This window comes from Labeo rohita, chromosome 25 (genome assembly GCF_022985175.1).
Source record: "Labeo rohita strain BAU-BD-2019 chromosome 25, IGBB_LRoh.1.0, whole genome shotgun sequence".
Classification (NCBI taxonomy): Eukaryota; Metazoa; Chordata; class Actinopteri; order Cypriniformes; family Cyprinidae; genus Labeo; species Labeo rohita.
Window position 1 is genome coordinate 15,452,673 of NC_066893.1, and position 25,246 is coordinate 15,477,918.

Here is a 25,246-nt window from a genome sequence, read left to right on the forward strand (position 1 = left end):
ACGTGCACATAAATAAACCTCTGCTCAAGATGCTTTAAAATGAAAGCTGAAGCTTTATTCAGTCTTACAATAAGGTCTACTACCCAAGCTTACATACACAAACAACTATAGGTACTGTAAGAACACTGACCTATCCAAAGCATGTGTTTGGGGCAGGACTGTCTGTTTGTTAGACCAATGGCAGATAGAGAAGTGTTTGAAAAGAAGCTGTTTGCATAGGTACCCAATAATAACTGTTTTTACTAGTCCGGTATCCTGAAGATTTGGCAGATACTACAACTTTGATGCAACAGCAAACCCATAAAACAGTTAGAACGTGCACGTTCATCATGATGTTATGAAACTGTGTGTACCATTTTACTCTGACACACTACAACTCCTTCTTAATCTATTTTGAAAATATATACTGCCATTAATTTTTTTTATGGATGACAGGTTGTGATGTTTGTACTCAGATCACTGCGCTGTACGTGTGAAACAACACCGGTGGCATTTCGCTTAATGGCTGACCTGTTCTGTTGTAAAAAGAATAAATTTATCCTGTTTTCAGATTTAGCAAGCCAATGTTTTGTTTTGCATAAAACAGGGAAAAAAAACCTTTAGGGGGATGTTAAAGGGTTAGTTTGGCCAAAAATGAAAAATTTGTTATTAAATACTCACCCTCATGTCGTTCCAAACCCATATGGAACTCAAATTCGGGAACTCAAATTAAGATATTTTTGATGAAATCTGAGAGCTTTCTGAGCCTTCATGGACAGCAACAAAACTGACATGTTCAAGGCCCAGAAAGATAGTAAGTACATCATTAAAATAGTCCATGTGACATCAGTGGTTCAACCTTAAAGGAGAAGTCCACTTCCAGAACAAAAATTGACAGATAATGTACTCACCCCTTGTCATCCAAGATGTTCATATCCTACTTTCTTCAGTCGTAAAGAAATTATGTTTTTTGAAGAAAACATTTCAGGATTTTTCTCCATACAATGGACTGCTATGGTGCCCCGAGTTTGAACTTCCAAAATGCAGTTTATGCAGCTTCAAACGATCCCAAATGCAGTTGTAAACAATCCCAGCTGAGGAAGAAGGGTCTTATCTAGCGAAACAATTGGTTATTTTCATAAAAATAATACAGTTTATATACTTTTTAATGTCAAATGCTCGTCTTGTCTTACACTGCCTGGACTGTTTTTGTTCAGGTTCATGACAGTTAGGGTATGTCGAAAAACTCCCATCTCATGTTCTCCCTCAATTTCAAAATCATCCTATATCGCTGTTTTACCTTTTTTTGTTAAGGGTGTTTGATCTTCTTTGTATTTAAGCATTTAAATAGTATTTTTTCAATGAAAAATTGAAATTATTGTTTCACTAGATAAGACCCTTCTTCCTCGGTTGGGATCATTTACAATCGCATTTGGGATCATTTGAAGCCGCATTTAAAGTGCATTTTGGAAGTTCACAATGGGGGCACCATAGCAGTCCATTATATGGAGAAAAATCCTAAAATGTTTCCTTCAAAAAACAATTTTTTTACGGCTGAGAAAGAAGGATATTAACATCTTGGATGACAAGGGGGTGAGTGCATTATCTGTAAATTTTTGTTTTGGACGTGGACTTCTCCTTTAATGTTTTGAAGCTACAAGAATACTTTTACTACCATACAGACACAGAACTGTGAAATCTATGACTTTATCTCTATTCATATCTTGAGAGGCTGCTTCTTTCTTCGCTTATAGAATAGGTACTGCGTGAGGGGAATCAGGCAATGAATTGCTTAAGATTAGTCATGGATTTAGTGTTAGACTGATTTTTTTTTGTTCAATCTGTCTGTGAAACAAGTATTACAAGACGATGTACGTCTTTGCTTTCAATCTGAACAAGACCCTCACAGCGCATCACTTTAATACGTCAGCCGGAGGAAAAACTGGAACATTTGTTTTCTGAAGGAGCTTGTTTCAATCAGAGTGAGAGGGAGTGAAGACCTTGAGGCATCCGGGTTTCTGAGAGAAAACCCACTTCTGCTCAACAAGTTACGCTGCCATGGAAACAGCCACCGCTTTGGAGGGGTGGAATGGTGCTGGTTTCAATTCTTTTAGCGGAGGTGTTGTGTTCCCACCATTCCTTTGACTGCGGGAGAGATTCACTGAATGTGGCACATCTGAACAGGGTGCTGTGCTATCATTAGCTCCACTTTGTGCGAGGAACATACCGTCCATCTGTACTTGCTGCTACATATTTTTTCTAATTTAAGCCTGGAAAGATTTATGTTACACTTTTAATAAATGAATGTGAAAATAAGTTTGTATATATAGCATTGCTAAGATTAGGTTTAAAGACATTTTGTGTAAGTGACTATGAAAAAAAAAAAAATATTCTCAAACCTTTTAATAGCAACTATCCTAAGCCGTAAGGCACCAAACAGGGCTTCACTATAGTGCTACAATGCTAATTAAACATCATTGAAGAAAGATGCTTTTAGAGGTCATTCACACATGCAAGAAGCAAGGCAGTGGAATGAAAATGCATCTGTCTATAGCAAGTTTACATAGGAAAGTGTTAAGTGGAATAAAAAACAATGGTATATAGTACCATTTGAAAGCTGAATTACTTTAAACTTGAGCACCACTTACAGCATTTAGAATGCCATGTCTTGCGCAAAGATACTGCAAAACACGTCCATCTAGCAACACAGAAAAATGATGGAAAAGCAGTGCAACAGAATGCTAAAAACTTGAGACACGTATTTTTACAATTTCAAATAACTGTTTTCTATTGGAATATATTTTCAAATGTAATTTATTCCTGTGATTTCAAAGCTGATTTTATTTAACCAGTCACATGATCCTTTAGAAATCCTTTACAATTTAGGGGTTCAAGCGCGTAGCGGAACCAAACCAGCGCAGAAAGATTCTCTGGAGGGTGAATATCAATTATTATCCAACAAAGTTGAACTTCAACTCAGCGTTGCAAAGGGGCGCCAAAATGTTTGAAAGGGGCAGGGCCACTTTTAGTAAAATGCCTATAACTCCTGAATGGATTGAGATATTTCTGCCAAACTCAGAACACTTATGTAAGAGCTCAATCTGAGGTCACAGGGGAAAAATCGCGGAGTTTGGCCACTTGGTGGTGCTATAATAAGGAAAAAAACATTAAAATGGCTATAACTGCGCAATCATTTGTCCTATCAACATGAAAATCGGTGTGCACGGTGTTGTTCTGAAGTGACACAAGTGTCTACATGAACATTTGCCTATCTCAAAAAACATGGCCACCACTGACCGCCGAATTTTGAGCACCTGTCAGACAAGGTTAACAGAGGCTTGGTGGGCCTGTTTGACTCACGGCCCCAAAGGTCTGAGAGAAATTTGAAATAAATCGGCTACTCATTTTTCAAGGGCATAAACGATTTTACATCGCCCAGTTTTAAAATATGCACAATATTTATATCATATGATAGAATCCCTCATTCCAGACATCTTTGCCTCTAGAACCACTGCTGTCAATCACTGCTGTCAAAACCTACATTTGCGAACTACACTGTAAAAAACAATTTGTTGAGTCAACTTAAAATAATTTGTAACCTGGCTGCCTTAAAATTTTAAGTTCAGTCAACTCAAAAAAAGTTTATTTAACTTGAAATGATAAATTATACTAAGTGACAACTTAGATATTTGAGTTGAATCAACTTAAAATTTTAAGGCAGCTGAGTTACCCATCTGTTAAGTTTAGCAAACACAAATATCTAAGTTGTTACTTAGTACAACTTAACATTTCAAGTTAACTAAACTTATTTTAGTTGACTGAACTTAAAATTTTAAGGCAGCAGAGTAACAAATTATTTTAAGATGACTCAACAAATTGTTTTTTTATTTTTTACAGTGTAGTCTTAGGTTTTTCACTCAATCTGGAAAAATAGTACAATCGTTTAAAAAAGGGGCCTGTCCAAATATACCCAAAATCCTATAAAGCCTAAAAGAAAACTCAAAACTTCACAAAACCTGCTAAACACATGCGACAGGTGATTCAAAACAAGCATGTTTTAAAGTTTTAAGGGGGTTGGACCACAGCTGGTGCTATAACAGTCATAACCATTAAAAAATAATAATATTTCTATGGTAAATTACTTGGTTTTACCAAAAATGCTTGATTGAAATCATTGATTTATTTGGTTACAATCCTGCTAAATAATGTCTTTTTTCATATGTGCTTAAATGCCTCAAAGCACTTTAACCCCAGTAATTTAATATTATTATTATTATTATTATTACGTTGAAAACAGCGGAGTAGACTTTTTTCAGGTTTCTTTGATGAATAGAAAGTTCAAAAGAACAGTATTTATCTGAAATAGAAATCTTTTGCAACATTATAAATGTCTTTATCATCACAATTTAAAGTATCCTTGCTAAATAAAAGTATATTTTTAGAAAACAGTTATGTTCAAACAGACAGATTTCAGACTGCTAGAAACGAAACTTAATCTTCAATATACTAATAAGCAGCGAGTTGAAAACAGAAAGGTCTTAGAGATACTGACCTCATACACATCTTAGTTTCATATGGAATATGTTGACTGATATGGGTTTGGTGTTTGATAAACCAAGCGCTGGCAGGCACTAGACCTCCAACCGAGTGTGCGTTGATAATATAGCCATTATCGAGATGAACTCCTCACCCGATAATGTTTCTTATGGGAGCTTACTGCGCTCCTGATGACATTGGATACTCCAAATTAAACCCGCCGATTCACCTCGGTTGTGTCAGAGAGCAGCAGGTTTCACCCTACACACTTGATTTACATGACAGAACCGACCAGTGTTTACACATTTGCACTAGCATTATATAAGTATGCAAGCTTTAGCAATCAGCATAAATACAAAACAGGACACAATTTCCTAATTACACTCTTAAAAATGAAGGTTCCAAAAGGACGTTTTAACACCAATGGAATAGAAGATCCATTTTGAGTTCCACAAAGAGCATTTAAGTGATCAATTCTTAAAAACCCTCTTAAAAATAAAGCTTCCAAAAAGGTATTTTCATAGCTATGACATATAGAAGAACGATTTTTGGTTCCCCAAAGAACCTTTCAGTGAAGAGTTCTTAAAAGAACTCTTATAAAGAACCTTTTGACCGATGGAAAGGTTCTGTGGATATTAAATACTCTTCATGGAACCACTGATGCCTATAAAGAACCTTTATATTTAAAAACGCATAGAAAATCTATTTTTGGTTCCCCAAATAACCTTTGAGTAAACAGTTCTATCATGACAATTCTCGAAGATTTTAGCATGGTAATGGATATGACAAAGTTAATCTATTTGGTCTTGGCAGAATAGATCTGCTTACATGCAGTAATACAGTGCAGTGAGCAGACCGATTACAGGTGGAGCTGGGGAGGTGGAGGGTTTCAAATTAACTCTAAAAGCACACTGTGAAATGCTCCAGTGACTGCTAACCTGCCATTTAAATATAAAGCAGCAAGCTCATTGGCTGTGTATGCAACATGAACCAATCAGCTTTTTTTTTTATTTTTTATTTTTTATATTTTCTTTATTGAGTTTTACATTTACACATTTACAATTACAATCAATACCACCCCCCACCCCAAGAACACGGCATAAAAAAAAAAAAAAACAACAACAATGGCCATATAATCTTGAGTCAAAAAAAAAACCTTCCAGAATTCTCAGAATTGACAGTGAAGGAATATAGTGTCCCATCTTTGTCCAGTACTTAAATTGTTGTTTAATGCGAAAGGCTTGGCAAAAGCCAAAGAAAAAGGTTGCAGAAGAGGTACAACTTCATAATAAATAAAATACAATAAGTGCCAAGTAGTTTAATGCAGTGAATATCATTAGTTTGTGGGGGTTGCCAGATTGAGAACATACAACAGGAACAAGCATAACTGACGATAAAAGGTGATGAGCACTGTACGTTCATTTATCAGCATTTTAGTATGGCTCTGGTCATACGGCTTTTTTAGATGGATGCTGAGACGTTTTAGGTCAGGTAGAATCTGCGCAACTGGCAACCCAGGGTGTCAAAATACTAAATTGTAAATTGTCAGTGGGTGGAATCACACAGACCAAAACCAAAACAAACATTCCAAAACAGAATCCACATTTCAAAGTAGAATAACTAGCTATAGCATTTTTTAAAAGAAACAGGTATGTGAACTTAGGATTTTTCCTAAATATCTGCGAACATCTTTATGCTTTAGTACAGTAAAAAAAAAAAAAAAAAAAAAAAAATTCTACCTGATCTCATGACGAAAACGTATCTGTGGGAACTTTTTTTTTTTTTACAAGACGCGAAATACGTACCAATGAGTACGTATCACTGCAGTTTCCAACAGAAATGAACCCTATAGGCGGTAAAACAGGTATGATTACAGGTCCATATGTTTCGCTTTCCGGACATAGCATGCTTCACGTCTTGCGAAAAAGTTCCCACAGGTACGTTTTTGTCATGAGATCAGGTTGAAAAATTTACATACAGCACCTTTAATAACCTTTTTCCACCATAGCGAACCTTTTGTGCAATGGAAAGGTTCTATGGATATTAAAGGTTCTTCATGGAACCATCGATGCCAGTAAAGAACCTTAATTTAAAAAAAACATATACGAGCTCTCCAAGCCAACCTAACGCATTAGTATCAGCCTATCTGAATTATTGACAGGCAGTTTATGAATGAATGGCATCAACTCGTGTTCTTTGGATTTTCCCTAACCATGTGAACAGCATGCCAACAGCCTACCATTTTCTTTTGTCCACCTGTCCGAGTGATATTTCCTCACATGAGGGTTTGTAACAGTTTAGCTAGCAGTGACTAGCGTCTCTTATCTATTCTGTTTCAGTAGGCTAACACAAGCACTGCCTCTTTGCCTTGCAAAGGACACAGCTCTGCAGACAGCTGGGTTGCCCCTTCACCCTAACAAGGCATAATTGGATTTGTGGGGGATTTACTGACTCAAGAGTCTCTTTGTGAGGCTGTATCATTATTAGAGTAAACTTCACTAGTGTTGACACACTCAAACTCAAATGATAGAAGCACACAACAATATGAAATATAAGAAAAGCTATTACATAATAGCCGTTCTGTATTCTTTGAGATGCCTCATCTAATCCATCACATTATCAGAGGCGTTTGTTTATAAACAAATATTGCTGTTACATCATCATACAATGGTGATTATGATATAATGGGATCGACTGTTCCACTACACTGGTGACGGAGCTGTTGTCACGCAGACAGTGCTGATCAATCGTGTGTTGATTAAGTCTTGCCATGTGTCACAAGCAGACATAGAGGTGCGTCATTCACAGAGGTGTGCTATTCCATGTGATGTACCGCTGGGGTATCGCAAACCTGAATAGCATGAGTTTTGGAAAGGGGAGCATGCTTAATTTCATGAGATGCGTGCTTAAATAGGCAAAGGTTGGATTACAGTAGTCATGTCATCAACTAAATGGTGATGGTTTGATGTGGTTTTAAAAAGAATTGTATTTGATTAAAGGGATAGTTCACCCAAAAATGAAATTTCTGTTTCTGACCCTGCACAGACAGCAACGCAACTACCATGTTTAATGCCCAGAAAGGTAGTAAGGACATCATTAAAACAGTCCATGTGACATCAGTGGTGTAACCGTAATGTTATGAAGCTATGAGAATACTTTTTGTGCGCCAAGAAAACCAACATATTGACTTTATTCATAGTTTCTTCTCTTCCGTGTCAATCTTTGATGAACGTTCACAACAGTACCACAACGTGTGTGTGGTGCTGCATCATGGTACTCTCGTGACTTATACGGAAGAGAAGAAATTGATGAATAAAGGTTGTTTTCTTTGACTTTGTGCACAAAAAGTATTCTCGTAGCTTTGTAAAATTATAGTTGAACCACTGATGTCACATGGACTGTTTTATCGATGTCATTACTACCTTTCTGGGCCTTGAACGTGGTAGTTGCGTTACTATCCGTGCAGGGTCAGAAAGCTCTCGAATTTCATCAAAAATATCTTAATTTGTGTTCTGAAGATGAACGAAGGTCTTAGGGGTTTGGAACAACATGAGGGTGAGTAATTATTGACAGAATTTTCATTTTTGAGTGAACTATCCCTTTAACACAGATCTCTTAAAAATGGATCCCAACAACACCAGATACAGGTCATTTGGTGCTAAACAGAACTTCTACATTTTTTGTGAAATTCACAAAATTTGACTTGCTTATGGCACTGTTGGATTAGTTAAAGAGCCCTTTTTTGAGTCAAATATTTAATATTTGAATGATTCGTTGTAAACAAACTAAAACAAACGGATTCGGTTTGAAACTGTCCAACCCAATCTCATGTAAAAATTTAATTCATACAAAAATGTAAGAGTTTTAGGAAAAAGAAAGCATGAATATTCACCCCTAAACCAAATCATCAGTGGGGCTTAAGTAGAAAATGTACAAAAACAAATTAAATACACGGATTGTCACCAACTTGCCATAACATAAAATACTAAGATACTAACTACCAAAAGAGTGTGTTGAACTGTCAGAGCAGTTCTCGAGTCAACAACTGCATCATTAACCAGCAATATTTTAATAAGTAAAACATTTTTATAAATAATTTTACTTTTTAAGTGAAATGAAAATTAACTATATCTATTTTTTAAATGGATATTAGAAATCTTAGGGCTGTGTAAAAAACAATAATAATAATGATTTCTCGATTTTAATTGATTCTCATTTTTACGATATTTATTCTTAAATCCCAAGAACTGATTAGTCAGTTTTCAGTTAATAAACGAAAAATTGTGACACACCTCCCACCCAATTAATCGTAATAAGCTTTGTGCTTTCTTACTTTTGATATGAAACAGTCTCATATTTCAAATTCTATTTTGTTATGTTGAAAGAAAGAATACAACTTAACAAAATCGCTCAATCAGTGTTTCAACCATGCAAAGATGTCAATAACAATTTGTAAACAATATGTCACATAACGTCACATTTACCTCAGAAAAAAACATATCGGTCACCATAAACTCGTTAGTCTGCTAGAAAAATGAACTCTAGAGAGGAGCATTTTTCTAAATATATGCACCATGTCACGAGTGACGAGAGGTAAGGCAGTTGAATCCATTTGCTGAGAGTTGATTGCACAAGACAGAGACATAATCCACTAGGCAATGGTCAGGACGGATAAACAACAGTGTCAGAGATAGGAAGAGAGGTGAAACACCCACACACAGACACACAATGATCAGCACCCGAATACAGGGAATTCTGGGGTATTTATACAGGAGGTAATGACACTGAGGGGGCGGAGAACATATGAGTAACTATGGAAACACATGAGATGGGAGGAGAACACATCAGTAACCATGACAACACATGAGGTGGGTGGAGACGAGAGTTCACAGGTGATTAGTCCATACAAGAAACGGAAAAATGCAGACACAGTTCATAGATGGCTGGAGTGTCATCCAAATCTGGACTGACACATCCAGCTGATCATGACATAGCCCCCTCCCTAAGGGGCGGCTTCCAGACGCCTCTAGGCTTAGGAGCCGGCGGGCACGTCCTCCAGGGCGGGGCAGACGGTGGAGAATCCCACCTGGGCGAACCAGGCAATGAAGATGTTCTCCTGAGCCGGCCAGACAGTTCGTACGCCCTCCAGGGTGGATCCGACGGTGGAGAGGACCACCTAGGCCGTAGATATGCTCTCCCGAGCCGATCAAACAGTTTATGCACCTTCCAGGGTGGAGCAGACGACTGTAAAGCCCTCCGAGATAATCCAGACAACGACCCGCCTGTCCATCTGGACCGACCAGACAGCGAAGCCGCCCTCCAAGGCGGGGCAGACAGCGGAGTAACCCTCCCGGACTCCTCAGACGACGAGGACGACCTCCTGGGCCGAACAGGCCGCGACAGCACCCCTCTAGGTTGACCGGACAATGATCGTGCCCACAGAGACTGAACAGACTGTTCAACGGCCTCCATGGCCGATTCACAGCTTGGTGAAGGTTCCATGACCCCAGCGAGTGACACAGCGTGAAGTAGTTTCACCTGCGCCACCCCAATGGACCGACCCGGAGAGTGTGCAGCCACCAGCGGGGACCCCAGAGAATCTACGACCGGAGTCGACTTCTCTGGGGTTAGTGCAGCCACTGACGGGACCGGTACATTAACTTCGCTCAAGGGTTCGGGTGGCTGGGGCCACAGTAAATCTGAAACGTCACATGGCTCAGGTGGATCAGGCCACGGGACGTCGAATTCAACAGACACTGAAGGTTCGGGCCACGGCAACTCGGGGCTAGGACCCCGAAAGAGGCAAACTAGACGCTGTGAAGTCCTCCCACTGTGCTTCCGCCAAATAATCCGGTACCGACTGGGTGTCTAACGGCTCCTTGAGCCATGATACAGGGCTAGGACCCATCAACTGCGGTCTAGGCACCACGAGGGCTGGCAACAGGTCTCCTGGCGGTGTAACCGGGGTAGACAGGGCGCTACACGGTCCCTCACACCGTGCTAAGGGACTGAGACCCGTTACCGATTGGCTAGACTCTGTGAGGGCCTTGTGCAGCTTCTCAAGCTGCGTAACCAGGACCGACTGAGTAACACACGGCTCCTCATACCGTGTAACGGGAGTGGGACCCGTTATTTGTGGGCTTGAAACTGTGAGAACCTTCTGCAGCTCTCCTGGCTGCGTTACCGGGACCGACTGAGTAACACACGGCTCCTCATACCGTGTAACGGGAGTGGGACCCATTATTTGCGGGCTTGAAACTGTGAGGACCTTCTGCAGCTCTCCTGGCTGCGTTACCGGGACCGACGGAGTAACACACGGCTCCTCATACCGTGTAACGGGAGTGGGACCCATTATTTGCGGACTTGAAACTGTGAGGACCTTCTGCAGCTCTCCTGGCTGCGTTACCAGGACTGACTGAGTAACACACGGCTCCTCATACCGTGTAACGGGAGTGGGACCCGTTATTTGTGGACTTGAAACTGTGAGGACCTTCTGCAGCTCTCCTGGCTGCGTTACCGGGACCGACTGAACAACACACAACCCCTCTCGCTGTGATGTGATGTTGGAACCTATCGCTAGGACAGGTGACAGCTCCTCCAGCTGTAAAACCCGAACCAACTGAGCAGAAAACAGCACTCCTGGCTGTATAACCGGGACCGACTGAGCCTTAAACAGCATCTTAGGCTGTAAAACCGGGACCAACTGGGCTCTACATGGCTCGCTAGACCGTGAAACGGGACTAGGAGCCGTTATTTGCGGGTTAGAGACCACAGGAACTGAAGACACCGGCACAGAATGGATTAACCACGGCCCCTGTCGCCGTGAAATAAGGTTACAACCCCTTATTTGCGGGTCCTGAACCGCCGAAATGAATGACCGCTCACCTGGCTGAGAAACCGGCACTGATGGGGTTAAACTCGGCTCTCCCGGTTGCGAAACCGATACCTGCTGGATTGCACACGGCCCCTGTCGCCATGAAACGGGACTGAAACCCGTTTTTTGCGGTTCTGAGACCGCAGGAGACCCTCTTGGCGTTCCATAATCCTCGCGAGTGTGGAGAGGATGAGAAACAGTGGGGGTTTTGACGGCGCTGACGTCCGCACTGGTGGGTTGACGTCCGCCACTTCGTAAGCCAGTCTAAAAATAGCGTCAATCTTGCACCATTCGTTGGGCAGGTTGCTCGTTGACCGCTGATGTTGTTGACTATAATCCTCCTCAACCGGACCCACAGTAAGCTCAGATCCACGGATCAGAAGCACAGCATCTAGGAACTCGACCAGAGACCAATCCGGATCCTCCTCCAGCTCCTCATCGACCTCGCACAGTACTTCCGGGTCAAGCCCCATGAGGAAACAGTCCTTTAGTTTGTTGTCACTAGCGCGAGCAAGATGACAAAGACTGATGAACTCCTTGACATAATCCTCTAGCCGACGTCCCCGCTGAAACACCCCGCACAGACGCCGCAACACATCCTCGCCACAGTCCATGCCACCCGGGAAACTCTCGCTGGATTCTATAGGGCTGATCATTCTGTCACGAGTGACGAGAGGTAAGGCAGTTGAATCCATTTGCTGAGAGTTTATTGCATAAGACAGAGACATAATCCACTAGGCAATGGTCAGGACGGATAAACAACAGTGTCAGAGATAGGAAGAGAGGTGAAACACCCACACACAGACACACAATGATCAGCACCCGAATACAGGGAATTCTGGGGTATTTATACAGGAGGTAATGACACTGAGGGGGCGGAGAACATATGAGTAACTATGGAAACACATGAGATGGGAGGAGAACACATCAGTAACCATGACAACACATGAGGTGGGTGGAGACGAGAGTTCACAGGTGATTAGTCCATACAAGAAACGGAAAAATGCAGACACAGTTCATAGATGGCTGGAGTGTCATCCAAATCTGGACTGACACATCCAGCTGATCATGACACACCATATGACATAATACATACATACATATATATATATATATATATATATATATATATAATTTATAGATATTATTTTCTTATTGTTCCTCAAAGTTTAATTTATGTTTGAATAAATCCATCAAGTTTTTATGACAGCCACCAATTAAATTTTTCTATTTAAAAAAACGAATTTGAGTCGAAATATAATTATGTATATGTAAAGTTGGTAGCCTACCTGTAAAATTTTAGCAAGTACTGTACCTGATATATATTCAGAATACTCAAAATCAGATCAAATCAGAAATCGAATCAAAATGCAAGCTTGTGAATCTCAATCGAATCATGAAATTTGTGTCAAAACCCAGTCCTAATAAATCTTATTGTGAACAGCTCATCTATGCATACTTTTCATTTTCATTATGTCATGACATAAAAAATGACTTAATCTCTGATAATGAATGTCTTGGATAACTGGTTCTTTGAAGCAAATGGTTTGAAAGAACTAACTTAACTATATACAATGCACTCAATATGTTGTCAGGCGCAGGTGGTTTCAGTAGATTCGGTGTTGTGTCTGTTACAAAGCAAGATCACCTTGCCCTCTGACTGATGTTGTCACGTGTGTGTCTGTGTCTGCACTGTATAGTTGTGTTAAGGATGCACAGACAGTGACATAACAATTCTCAGCTTACCTCTGTGACAGAAAACTCCTTGGGCCGCCAGTGTTTAGTAAAGAGATAGTTTAGAACTCCCCACAATGCATCATTAATCATGTTAATCATATCACTTAAAATGTATATTTATTCATATAAATATATGTAAATATGATACACATTTTTTAAATATATGTTTTTTATCAGCTGTTTGAACTCTCATTCCGACGGTACACGTTCACTGCACTGGTGGGCAAGTGACGTAATGCTAAATTTCTTCAAATCTGACCTCCGTGTTTACCTAAACGTGACACTGACATTATGCAATGCGTTTCTGAAGAGCACAAGAATGCGAAGGCAGTAAAACCAAACGGATGGCATAAGATGAGCGCGTGGTGGCCTGACTGCACCTGCTTCCATCACTCAGTGCCTCATCGTCAGGTTCCTTCGCTGCCTGAGCCAAACATGTCAGAACCAGACACCAGGCTCACTGGCTAGAGCTCCACAGCACCCAAACAGTGTCATCGCAGCCCACGCTGTAGCTGCCATCCATTCTAGGACTGGATTCGTTATTTAATTAATTCCCTGGATTCACCCAAACACTGTTCAGAATTGCCTGAGGTAGAAATGGGCCCGAGGGCAGATTCAGAGAGAGGGGAAGGAGAAAACAGAGGAGAGAAGGTAAGATATTGAACAGGGTGATGAAAGACTGTGGAAGAACACTTTATATAATGAGCAGGTATGTGATGCTGTAGTATCAGATGGTTGTAAATCCTTTAGGCTCAGAATTTCCAAATTGTGATACATCATTTAACAAACTGTCTGAGACCAAGAAATAAGAGTGTGTATCCTGTGGGTTGTACACTATGTTTAGCTCTCAGTAGTTAACAGTGTGGCCACAAAATATTTGGACACTTCTGCGACACCATACCAAAAAAGAAGGCACAGGTTGTGCATGTTTCATATGTTTGTAATTCAGTTTAATATACATACTGTACATGAATCATAGGGGATATTCTTTTTGCAATAACAAGGCAGTCCCTTGCTTGGTGTTTCTAGGGTTTGAGGTTTCTCCCTTCACCCAGGCAATCAGAGAACACCAAGGTAACTAGTCTCTTGAGCTTAGTTAACCGATGCCCATAATCCTGTAAGATAAACATCTTTACATGGGCAGACTGTATAATTCTGGCCAAATGTGAGAGTGTTGGTCTAAAAGTTGACACGTGAGATCTTATTTGTTATGTCTAGGAAATGTCTTCAAGGATGTGTCATAGGCTTGAAGTGAAACTGCATATTTATATCCTTAATTTAACACTCAAGATCAAGTTTAAGATCGCCATTGGACAGCTGACTGAAAAAGATGCATTAGGTTCAAACAGAGGACAGAAAGCTACATTTAATGCTCAGCGCACTCCTTGAATAACTAAAATATATAAAATGAACACATGAAGTGAATATATAACTTTTCATTGCACAAAATGATTAGTTTTCGCTAAAAAAGATGCTCATCTCGGACACAGAATGCATTTTGTAAGTGTTTGGATTCCCGGAGCTCTATACTTTAAAGCTGTAACATTCAAAACATTTTAGATGCACAGCATCTAATTGTTGCCACCTGATCTCATGACAAAAATGTACAAGATGGAAAATACGTACTAATAAGTAGATATTACTGCAGTTTTTGACAGAAATAAACACTAGAGATGGTAAAACAGCGAGCACTTGTAATTGTTTTCGTTCACAGTTATGATTACAGCTCCATATGTTTCACTTTCCAGACAGAACAAGCTTGCTCAGTAGCTCAGCCGGCACGGAATTGGACTTAGGATGCGGAATCCTAGGGTACGAATCCTGTGAAAAATATGACTCACGATGAAAGAGCTGAAAGATGATGGATCGAGAAACAAGCTAAAATGACTTGCTTGTAATTGCATTTTTATGTCACATTTGCTTTTGTTCATACTATCGAGTAGATCTAGGTGTAGTGCAGATGGTACGCTATTTTAAAAGTCACAGAGCATTAGAGTTATAGCGACACTTTAAGTCAAAACTGCGGTGACACGTACAAAACCAACATCACATAAAACATACCATATGTACGTTCATCTGTTTCAGGGGGAAAAAAATGAAAACTCTTTTAACGCCACTCAGTAGACATTTCACATCGAATATGTCACGAACCGTACATGGCAGTACTTATTTCGCGTCTTGCGAAAAAAGTTCCCACAGGTACATTTTCGTCATGAGATCAGGTTGAATTATTGGCATCCATATATATATATATATATATATATATATATATTCTTTAATTTCTCAAAAGTGCTTTGCCTGTGGATTCTGCATAATAACAGGAATATTTCTCAAACCAGGTGACTGTCTTGAAATCTAGTGAATGTAATGAATGTGTACACAAGTGGTGTATTGATGACTGTAGCGATAGTTTCCCAGATAGCACACATACGTCTGCAAGATGTCTGTTAAAGATCACTTGATCTAGAAAGCATCTACTGTGTACAAACGTCTGACAGATTTTTTGCGAGGGTTTACCTCGCCGATTTTCTTGCACTTATTTTAGAACTGCTTTGTTTATAACACCACTAAATTGCACACTATATTGAATATTTAAAATATATATTTACTTGCAGTCTAAAATTAGGCACCAAAATAGCAAGAAAACACATCTTGAGTTTTTGTTTGTGATGACTGCCCGCAGAACAAAGATGTTGTGCAACCACTGTAGTCCGATTCATGCAAATGACTCTTTTTAACCAGTTCTTTTAATGAATTCTTCAGTTGCATTTAACAGTATGAATCAGGCTGTTAAATCTTTTACAAATTGTAACGTATTCATTATATTTGGATATGTTTGTCTCAAAATGTTAGTCTTTACATTAAGTTCTGTGCTTCAAATTTGTTATTAGTGTAGTTATATACATAGTATAGAATTGATATGTGACCCTGGACCACACAACCAGTCATAAACATATTTTTTTGGAAATTGAGATTTATATATCATTTGAAAGCTAAATAAATAAGCTTTCCGTTGATGTATGGTTTGTTAGGATAGGACAGTATTTGGCCGAAGTATGTGAAAATCTGCAACCTGAGGGTGCAAAAAAAAAAATTAAAATATTGAGAAAATCGCCATTAAAGTTGTCCAGATGAAGTTCTTAGCCATGCATATTATTAATCAAAAATTACAATTTATAAAATATTTATAAAATATTTTTATGGAACATGATCTTTACTTAATTACCTTAATTTTTGACATAAAAGAAAAATCTATAATTTTGACCCATACAATGTATTGTTGGCTATTGCTATAAATACACCCGTGCTACTTACTCCACGGTCACATATAGTGTTCCATCTTGTAATATTTTCAGTGTCAGTATCTTGTAGCTTGCGGTCACATTTTAAAAGTATCTCCCCCCGACACTGGTGAAAAAAGTTGGGTCATTTTGGAACAATCCTTGGCCTAGACAGTGCAGTGGTGCATCTGTGCTCAAAGATTCAGCACACTGAAAGTCTAGGTCAAAGCCAAAATGAAATCCCCGGCAACAAAAGCAAAGCTTCTCAGAGTAATTACTGTAGACGTCAGCTGCAATTTAAACATGAGTAGATGTTGAATGTTATCATTGCCTTCCTGTCCCATCTTCTGTGTGTGTATGCATATGGGTTTGTGCATTTGTGTGTGCGATAGGGATTAGCCCATGCGAGGCCTGGCCCAGACAGCTGACCTTGATAGATAATGTTACTCATGCTGCTCATGCTGGCAGAAATGAGTGTGGCATTGTCAGACTGTCTCTCTGCCCACTCATTTAACTATTCTACTGTTGAACACGGACATCTGTATATCTCAATCATTAGCTGCTACCGATCATGTAGTCTGATGTCGTTATTTTGTGCAGAAGAACTATTCTCATAGCTTTATAAAATTCAATTTGAACCTCTAATGTCACACGGGTTATTTTAATGATGTTCTTATTACTTTTCTAGGCCTTGAACATGGTAGTTGCACTGCTGTTGATGCAGGGTCTGAAAACTCTCGGATTTGAGCAAAGATATCTTAATTTGTGTTCCCAAAGATGAACAAAGGTCTTTCGGGTTTGGAACGACATGAGGGTGAAACATTAATAACAGAATTTTCATTTTTGGGTGAACTATGCCTTTAAAGGTGGACTTTGTTGGTTTAAGCAACCACTTAGAACACTCTAGCAACCACATAGCAACAAAGAGTCTATAATATTTAAAAGTGTATCAGCAGTACAGGTTACAGTGATTTAATTAGCATGCAGTAAGTCTTAGCTGTTAGAAAGTGTGTGCATGGAAAATCGCTAACAGGCGGTTGTAGCTATAAATGCGTCTTTTAAGTAGCACTGTTGCAGCTATACATATTCAGGTATTAGTATGGTATGTTACGTTAAAAATAGTCAAACTTTTAAAAGTTCGCTTTATAACCATCAGACCAGGCTTCTTTAAGACGTTCCTTAATATTTAGCCATTTCTTAGTAATATTATTAAATACTACTAACAATACTACATTCACTCAGCTGACTATTTGTCAGTTACATGACTGTTTATACTGTTTTATACTTGCACTAATTATATTTATTATATTTTATACTTGCACTAATTATATTAGTGCAAGCGCAGGCCTAAATTGGTCATCAACATACTTGACCTGTTAAAATAGACCACCATCTGTAGTTTCAATACGGCGCACATCTATATGGTCATGTGCAAAAATAACGTCTTAGCAAAGGTGTGGACTTCACATCGACTTTATCTTTTGGCTTCCTAAAAGTGTCACATGTGGTTAATCCATATAGCCTCTACTCTGCAACACCTGCTATTGGATGACCCTGTTCTCACCTGAACGACTTATACCCACTTGCTGATCACTACATATGCTTAACTTGCATATCTGCCAGCTAGGTCATTAGCCATCAGTTTGTTGCTTATACATTGTTAAACATTTATAATATTATGGGTGTTACTGACTTTGTAATCACACCCAGTTTGTACTATCAATATTGTAGAAGCCACTATATTTGATTATTTAAAGTACTAACATTCATGCATTTCTAGGTGTGGCTTAGATATAAGTATTAGGACAGGGGTCCCCAAACTCTGTCCCAGGGGACCAGTGTCCTGCAGAGTTTAGCTCCAACCCCAATTGGACACACCTGAACTAGCTAAACAAGATTTTAGTAGGCATGCTAGAAACTTCCAGACAGGTGTGTTGAGGCAAGTTGGAGCTAAACTCTGCAGGACACTGGCCCTTCAGTAAGTCCACAGTAAGTCAAAATCATTCCTTTGCTTACATGATCCTAACTATAATCCTCCACAAGGGTGTCGGTAGTAGGGGGAAAAGGGTGACAGAGTGCATAGGGCCCAGAGGTTGACAGGTACCCACTGCGATGTTCTCTGTGGGGCGATTTCCCAACCGTGTTCAGAACTAGGAGTGTCCAGTCCTGCTCTTGGAGGGCCACCTCACTGCAGAGTTTAGCTTTCAACTTTAATTAAACACCCCTTAATCAGCTAATCAAGGTCAAAAGGATTACCCGAAACTCCCAACAAACCTGTTTAGGCAAGCTGGAGGTAAACTTTGCAGGAGGGTGGCCCTCCAGGACCAAGTTTGGACACCCCTAAGCTAAGGCGACCCTTTAGGGGCAGGATTGGACAACCCAGGGGTATTGGTATAAAATACTTTACAAGAGTTGATCCCAGTCCAAAGGACCCTGTGTTACCGCTGGAGAAATTTGATAGAAGAGGTAAAGTTTTAATGACTGTTCCAAGCTGTTCTATTTTAAAACTCTTTTACTGCCAGAAGGCCTGTACTGTCATAGTACATTGTAGCACGTCCACCTCACATTGAAAACCCCAGCGGCCATGTGATTATGGAAACACATCTGTTACATAACTATTGAGTGACAGAATTTAAGTGATATGTTTAAGGTCCTCCAAATGTCACTTACAATGTAAACACAAAGTTGGTAAACACATTCCCATTCTCAGCTGCTGGCAGGTGCGCAAGATCCAATTTGTTCTCTCCTAAGTGGCGCTGAGAGATGTGGGTATACACGTTAGACCCCAAGCCCCCATGGATGAAACAGTTAGAAATATTATCCTCTAAGGAGGCAAATGGCGGAGGTATCACTATGAAGGGCAGAGCTAGTTTTCCCACTCTCTCCGTGCTGGAGCAGGAGAAACCGAAGCCTATGTGTGCATACCGGCAGATAAGATTTCCTCTCTGCACTTCACTGCTGTTTGTCAGCATCCTGGGGGAATGTGAGCGGCGGAGGGGAGGAAATATCTCCGGCTCTGTCTCCAGGAGATGGCCTCTGGGAGGGAGGAGTTACCAGAAGTCCCAACAGAAGCCGCTTCTGCTGCCCCTGAGTGGAGCTCCGCTGTCAGGGATCACTCCCCTGATGGTTTCCATAGAGGAAGAGGAAGATGGCACTGAGAGCCCCCACTGCTCAGTCTCCGGCTCAGGATGGCTCCCTTGTGGAGTCTCGTCCACACGTCACCAAGCTCTCCCCGAGCACCCCACGTTGCCACTCATTTATCCCTGCCTGCTGCACACACCTCCTTGAGCAGAGATGTGGAGATGGCACGTGAAACCAACTCTTAGATCCAGTGCAGAGAGGTGAATGTGACTACATCCTCCTCGATCCCAGATCTAGAAATTGCACATCCTTTGCACAAGCAAATGTCTGAAGACGACTGAACCCTTCGGGTTGTTCATTCTGGATTGTGGACCTCTAGATCAAAGATCAAAACCAAAGAATTTCAAGTGGATATGACATAGTGCGACTGAGGCCTATGGTTACCGCAGCATGGATAGACCCTGCCATGGGTGGAGAAGGGACTACACCAGCTTGCTGTGGCTTTGAGATCCTGCAGAACTGCTGGGGCACCCGCCAGAGTCAGAGGAACAGGAGAGTTCAACCCGAGGTAAAGATTTGTGGAGTTCTGCCAAAAGAATGTGCTGTCTCCTAAAACGTCCACCCCCTGTAGTAGTGCTAATGAATCATGGATAAGTGTACCTACAACTCTAGATCAGCTAGATTCCAGTTCAGCTTGTTTAGTGCATTTGTAACAGTAGATGTTAGATGTTAATGCTTTGTTGACATTCCAGATTTTGTCCTTTTAATTCTGTGTTCTGCGGACGCAATATTTCAAATGCAAAGTGATAATTTCTCTTTAGTTTACAATTGGTTTACATCGATTTTGGAAACCTCTATAATTACTTGTACCCTGTTGTGAACAACTGTCTAGGTCTAATTACCTGTTGCTTAAAGGGATAGTTCATCCAAAATGCTCTCAGAACATATTAATGTTTCTTCACAATGTATACAGTTACATACAGGCTGGTAACAAGTTGATGTGCAAAAACTAAATCCTTAGGGGTACTTAGGGTGCATTTTATTACCTTAGAGTAATAATGTGTACCTTGTACATAGGCACTACTATAAACCTTCTAGGGGTACAAAATTACAGCTCAGTTATATTCCTTTGAGGGTACTGCCCCTGTGACAAGCTGTTTTACTCATTTGTGAGTGTGTCAAGATCCATAAAAGTACCATAGCAACTTTAATTTCAGTTTGTTTCTCCCAAAGTTATTATACAGTTGAAGTCAAAAGTTTACATACACCTTGCAGAATATGCAAATTGTTAATTATTGTACCAAAATAAGAGGGATCATACAAAATGCATGTTATTTTTTATTTAGTACTGAACTGAATAAGATATTTCACATAAAAGGCCACAAGACAAAATAATATTTGAATTTATGAAAATTACCCCATTCAAAAGTTTACATACACTTGATTCTTAATACTGTGTTGTTGCCTGAATGATCTACAGTTGTGTTTTTTGTTTGTTTGTTTAGTTGGTTTAGTAACCAAATTCTTTGGTTTTCCAGCATTTTTGTGTATTTGAACTCTTTCCAACAATGACTGTATCATTTTGAGATCCATCTTTCCACACTGAAGACAACTGAGGGACTTGTATGCAACTATTACAGAAGGTTCAAACGCTTACTGGTGCTTCAGGGTAAACTTATTTTGTATTCATGTAAGTATCTTTTGTAGCTTCTGAAGGGCAGTACTATGAAAAAAAAGTCCCTCAGGTGTCCTCAGTGTGAAAAGATGGGTATAAAAATTATACAGTCATTGTTGGAAAGGGTTCAAATACACAAAGAATTTGTGGGACCTGAAGGATTTTTTTTTTTTTTTGGAAAAACAACAGGCGTTTAACTATTTAGGCCAAACAAGGGACTCATAAACAACTATCACTAAACAAAAAAACACAGCTGTGGATCATTCAGGTAACAATACAATAGTAAAAAGTGTATGTAAACTTTTGAACAAGGTCATTTTTATAAATCCAACTATTATTTTCTCTTGTGGACTATATGTAAACATCCTTTATGTGAAATATCTTATTCAGGTCAGTACAAAATAAAAAATAACATGCATTTTGTGTGATCCCTCTTATTTTGGTAAAATAATTACCATTTTGCAGATTCTGCAAGGTGTATGCAAACTTTTGACCCCAACTGTATGTCTTCAGAAGACTACAAAAATAGTACATGAATCATATAAGCTACTTTTTAGTGCTTTTTTTCTTTTTGGAGCTTGACAGCTGCAGTCTTTCATGCACTTTCATATGGATCAGCTTGGAAATTCTACTATTTTTAGACTAATTCTAACTACTCTTATGTTCCATAAAAAGGCTACATGTTTTCAACATTAAGGGGAGTGGATGATAACAGAGTTTTTTTAGAGTAAATCTCTCAAACATTTTAGATCAAAGTGTTGAGATGATCAAAGGATTCCTGACTCAGCCTTGTTCAAAAAGAACCTGATCAGTTCTCTCTTGAATTTCCCGGTCCTGGCCTTCATAATCATTAATTAAATACTTATTTTAATGAAATCATTTACCAAAGTGAGTAAATGGTACTTGAAATGGCTGATTATAGAATGCAAATAAGCAGTTTATCACCTTTTAATCATTACTACATCCACAGCAGTGAATCTGTGAGTGTTTACCTCACACGTTTCCATGACTGGTTTCAGTCATGCAGAGCTGTTATTTTCTTAATAAAGGAGCTCTGAATGGGACGCGCCAGAGATGCTGGCAGGCTGATGAGGATTGGGCTGGGAAAGAGGTGTCATGCATGTGCCCTCTCTGAGCTCTATTGTGCTGAATGAGCACTCCATCAGGAACAGTTCATCCCCATAGCTCACCATGATTACTAGAATGCCTCTGTGTTATGTAACATGAACACTAATCATAATCAGACTGCTTTCCCCTCCTCCCGCCATAGAGAGAGTGTTTGTTCTTCTTTCAGACACCTTTGTCTCTTTACTGATCTATCTCTGTCCTTTGTAAACAGTCTAGTCTGCTCTCTCAAGGTAGTAATTAGTTACAGTTAACCAACTTCATGTCTATTTGGGATTGTACATTGGGATCTATTTGGAATTGTAAAAATTCTCCCTCAAAATGTGTGAATGTGTGTTTGGAAACACATGAGATTTTCCCCATCCTATTACTGATTTTCAGAACACTATTTTTTTAGGCCTAAGTTAGTAGACACAGGCTGCCTGAGTCTGACATTTGAGAAAGGTGGTTTGATAATAAACCTTACGTATTGAGTCACGTATTAGATACAGTTAAATGCTTCCACCTCTAACATACTTCCTACATGTGAGCAGAACTAGTTCATAGGGAAGAGGTGTGAAAAAAGTGTCAGCTTGCTACCTTCTATATTTGCCATTTACGAAGGCACAGACGTTTTCACTAAGCAGCAGAAACTCTTTTTATGTACTGCTTAATACAGCGCGTTTACAAGAATAAAGTTCAACGTAAGCTTATACTATTTACATAGCAATAAAGTGGGTCTATATATTTGGTAACACTTTAGAATAGGGAACACTTATTTGCTATTAACTACGACTTTATTAACTACGAGCATACGTGTTTCCATCTCCCATTATTCGGATTAATTTTTGTAAGTCAAAAACCACCTCAAGCGAGTGTACAATCTTTTTTCAAATTAAGTGATGTTCTTTCGAAATATGCAATTTCCATCACTCGTTTCTTGTGCGATACTTCAAAATGCGCATAAAATGGTGATGGAAACATAGCTTATATAACATTGTGACTAAGTGTGAAAGAGCTTTTACTGTTATAAAAACAGATTTGTGAGCATTAGTAGAACTAAAGGTGTCAGAATAAACATAAAACACATGATCGCTGTCATGTGGTGAAATCTGAGACAGATACTTTGATGCTATACATCACAGCAATGTGGCGTCGACATGCACTGCAAGTCAGCCACTGACTGGTCTGCGCTGCTGTGCATTAATTAAGTCAAACACACCTAATTTAACTAGCACTTGGTCGGTCATGTGATCTCAACATAGGGGCTTTCGCACCACTTAAGGACCGTTCACACCAAGAACGATAACTATAAAGATAACTATATTAGCATCCACACCAACATACGATTTCATGTTTATTCTAAGCACATGCTCGCCTGACTCTTTAAATTCTCGAGCTTGTGATAGCAGGATTGAGTCTCATTGGGTGTCAATGGTTTTATCGTTCATCAGCTGGAAAAAAAAAACATTATGAAAGTGATTCCAACAATATAATTTCTCTGTTTTTTATTGTTATAGTTGTGGTGTGGACTCTGTTATTCCTTAATAATGAGAAAGATTTTTATAACTATATTTTTATCTTTATCATTATCATTATAGTTATCGTTCTTCGTGTGCACAGGCCTTTAGTTCTAGGAAGTAGCCAGCAGGGTTTTCAGGTTCATTCGCAGTGGCAGCAGGAACTCTGAAGCGTCCTACAGCAATGTCTTTATTCACACAATTTACAAATGTCAACGTTACTTTACATGTCAAATGTAACGTCAATGTTAATGGAGGACGCCGTGATCTGGGCTTTTTTGGGGGGTTTTGTGATAACTGAGAAGGAATGTAAATGCACAATTTACATGATTGAAAGACCATGAAAATCGGACAACTTGCAGTGTTACATATCATCAAAGCTCAGAAAAGAACAACGCTGCCAACAATGCCATTATCGCATTTTCCATGTTTGTGGAGTAAATATGTTTACATGGCTCTTTTAAAATGCAGGGTAAACAGCGATTTGTATAGCCAATTAACATACACTTACATCACTGATATTTCTTATAGAATTGTTTTAGACCCTACGCTGAAGAAGGAGCTAATTTAGTTCCTCCAAACAGAGTTTCTAGAACTAAAACCATTCCTAGTTCCTGCGGTGTGAAGACTCCAAAAAGCGGGTACTTCCGTCAATAGAGTGTTTTTCATGACGCGTCATCAATCGGCTATATTCGCAACAATGGACGTAAACAATGCAACTGAACCGAGTAATTGATGAGTTATTGTCATGTTTTGGGCTGTACTAATCGGTCAGACCGCAAAAAACATTTGGAGTACTATAGACTGCCAAAAGTTATAACAAATCAAGGAGAAGAGTGCAAAAAACTGCCCGAAAAAAGGTGTTTGTGGTTGGCCAAACTGAATCAGTATTTCCATGGCAAGAATCTTGACAACATTCACGTTTGTTCTTATTATTTCCAGTATTTCCAGTCAGGTAGGTGAAATATAAGGCTAATATCTTAATTAATACTGCTCTTATGTATCTTATGTATGTCCTGCTTACTAGTGATGGGAAGTTCGGATCATTTTACCGACTCGGACCTTTGAGTCTCGTTCAGCAAAATGAACAAATCTTTTTTCGAGTCATTTCGTTCATTTTAGCAAAATATAATTAAAATGTTACCTGTTGCCTCCCTAACACATCTACTGCTTACATAAACGTTGATCACACTTTAAACAAAACAAAACTATAATGCTGTAAGAAACTGAAAATATTAATTCATTGTTTACCTGGGTCTTTAGTCTATGATTCACTCACCTCGCCTCTTATCTGACAAGTTTTCGGTTTTGAGTCGTTCGTTCATCACGTGACAGCCCCATAAGCTTAACCTATGCAGTCTGAGCCGGAAAGAGAATTGATTAGTTCATCTCTCGAGTCCTCGGGTTTGAGTCGTTCGTTCATCACGTGACAGCCCCATAAGATGAACGAACGACTCTA

At 39.5% G+C, this 25,246-nt stretch overlaps 1 protein-coding gene across 5 annotated transcripts in view; it reads left to right on the forward strand.

Annotated features, from left to right (window-relative positions):
* Positions 1–25,246, forward strand: part of dyrk4 (dual-specificity tyrosine-(Y)-phosphorylation regulated kinase 4) — a 50,339-nt gene that overhangs the window by 753 nt on the left and 24,340 nt on the right. The window contains exon 1 of one of the 5 annotated variants that reach the window (XM_051099348.1): positions 13,554–13,777. The exons of 3 other annotated variants lie outside the window; for them this stretch is intronic. In XM_051099348.1, the coding sequence (XP_050955305.1) occupies positions 13,724–13,777 (54 nt within the window). In that variant the 5' untranslated portion in view covers positions 13,554–13,723. Of the gene's footprint in view, positions 1–13,553; positions 13,778–25,246 lie in introns of those variants that run through there. One more of the 5 variants, XM_051099351.1, reaches the window with a different exon arrangement.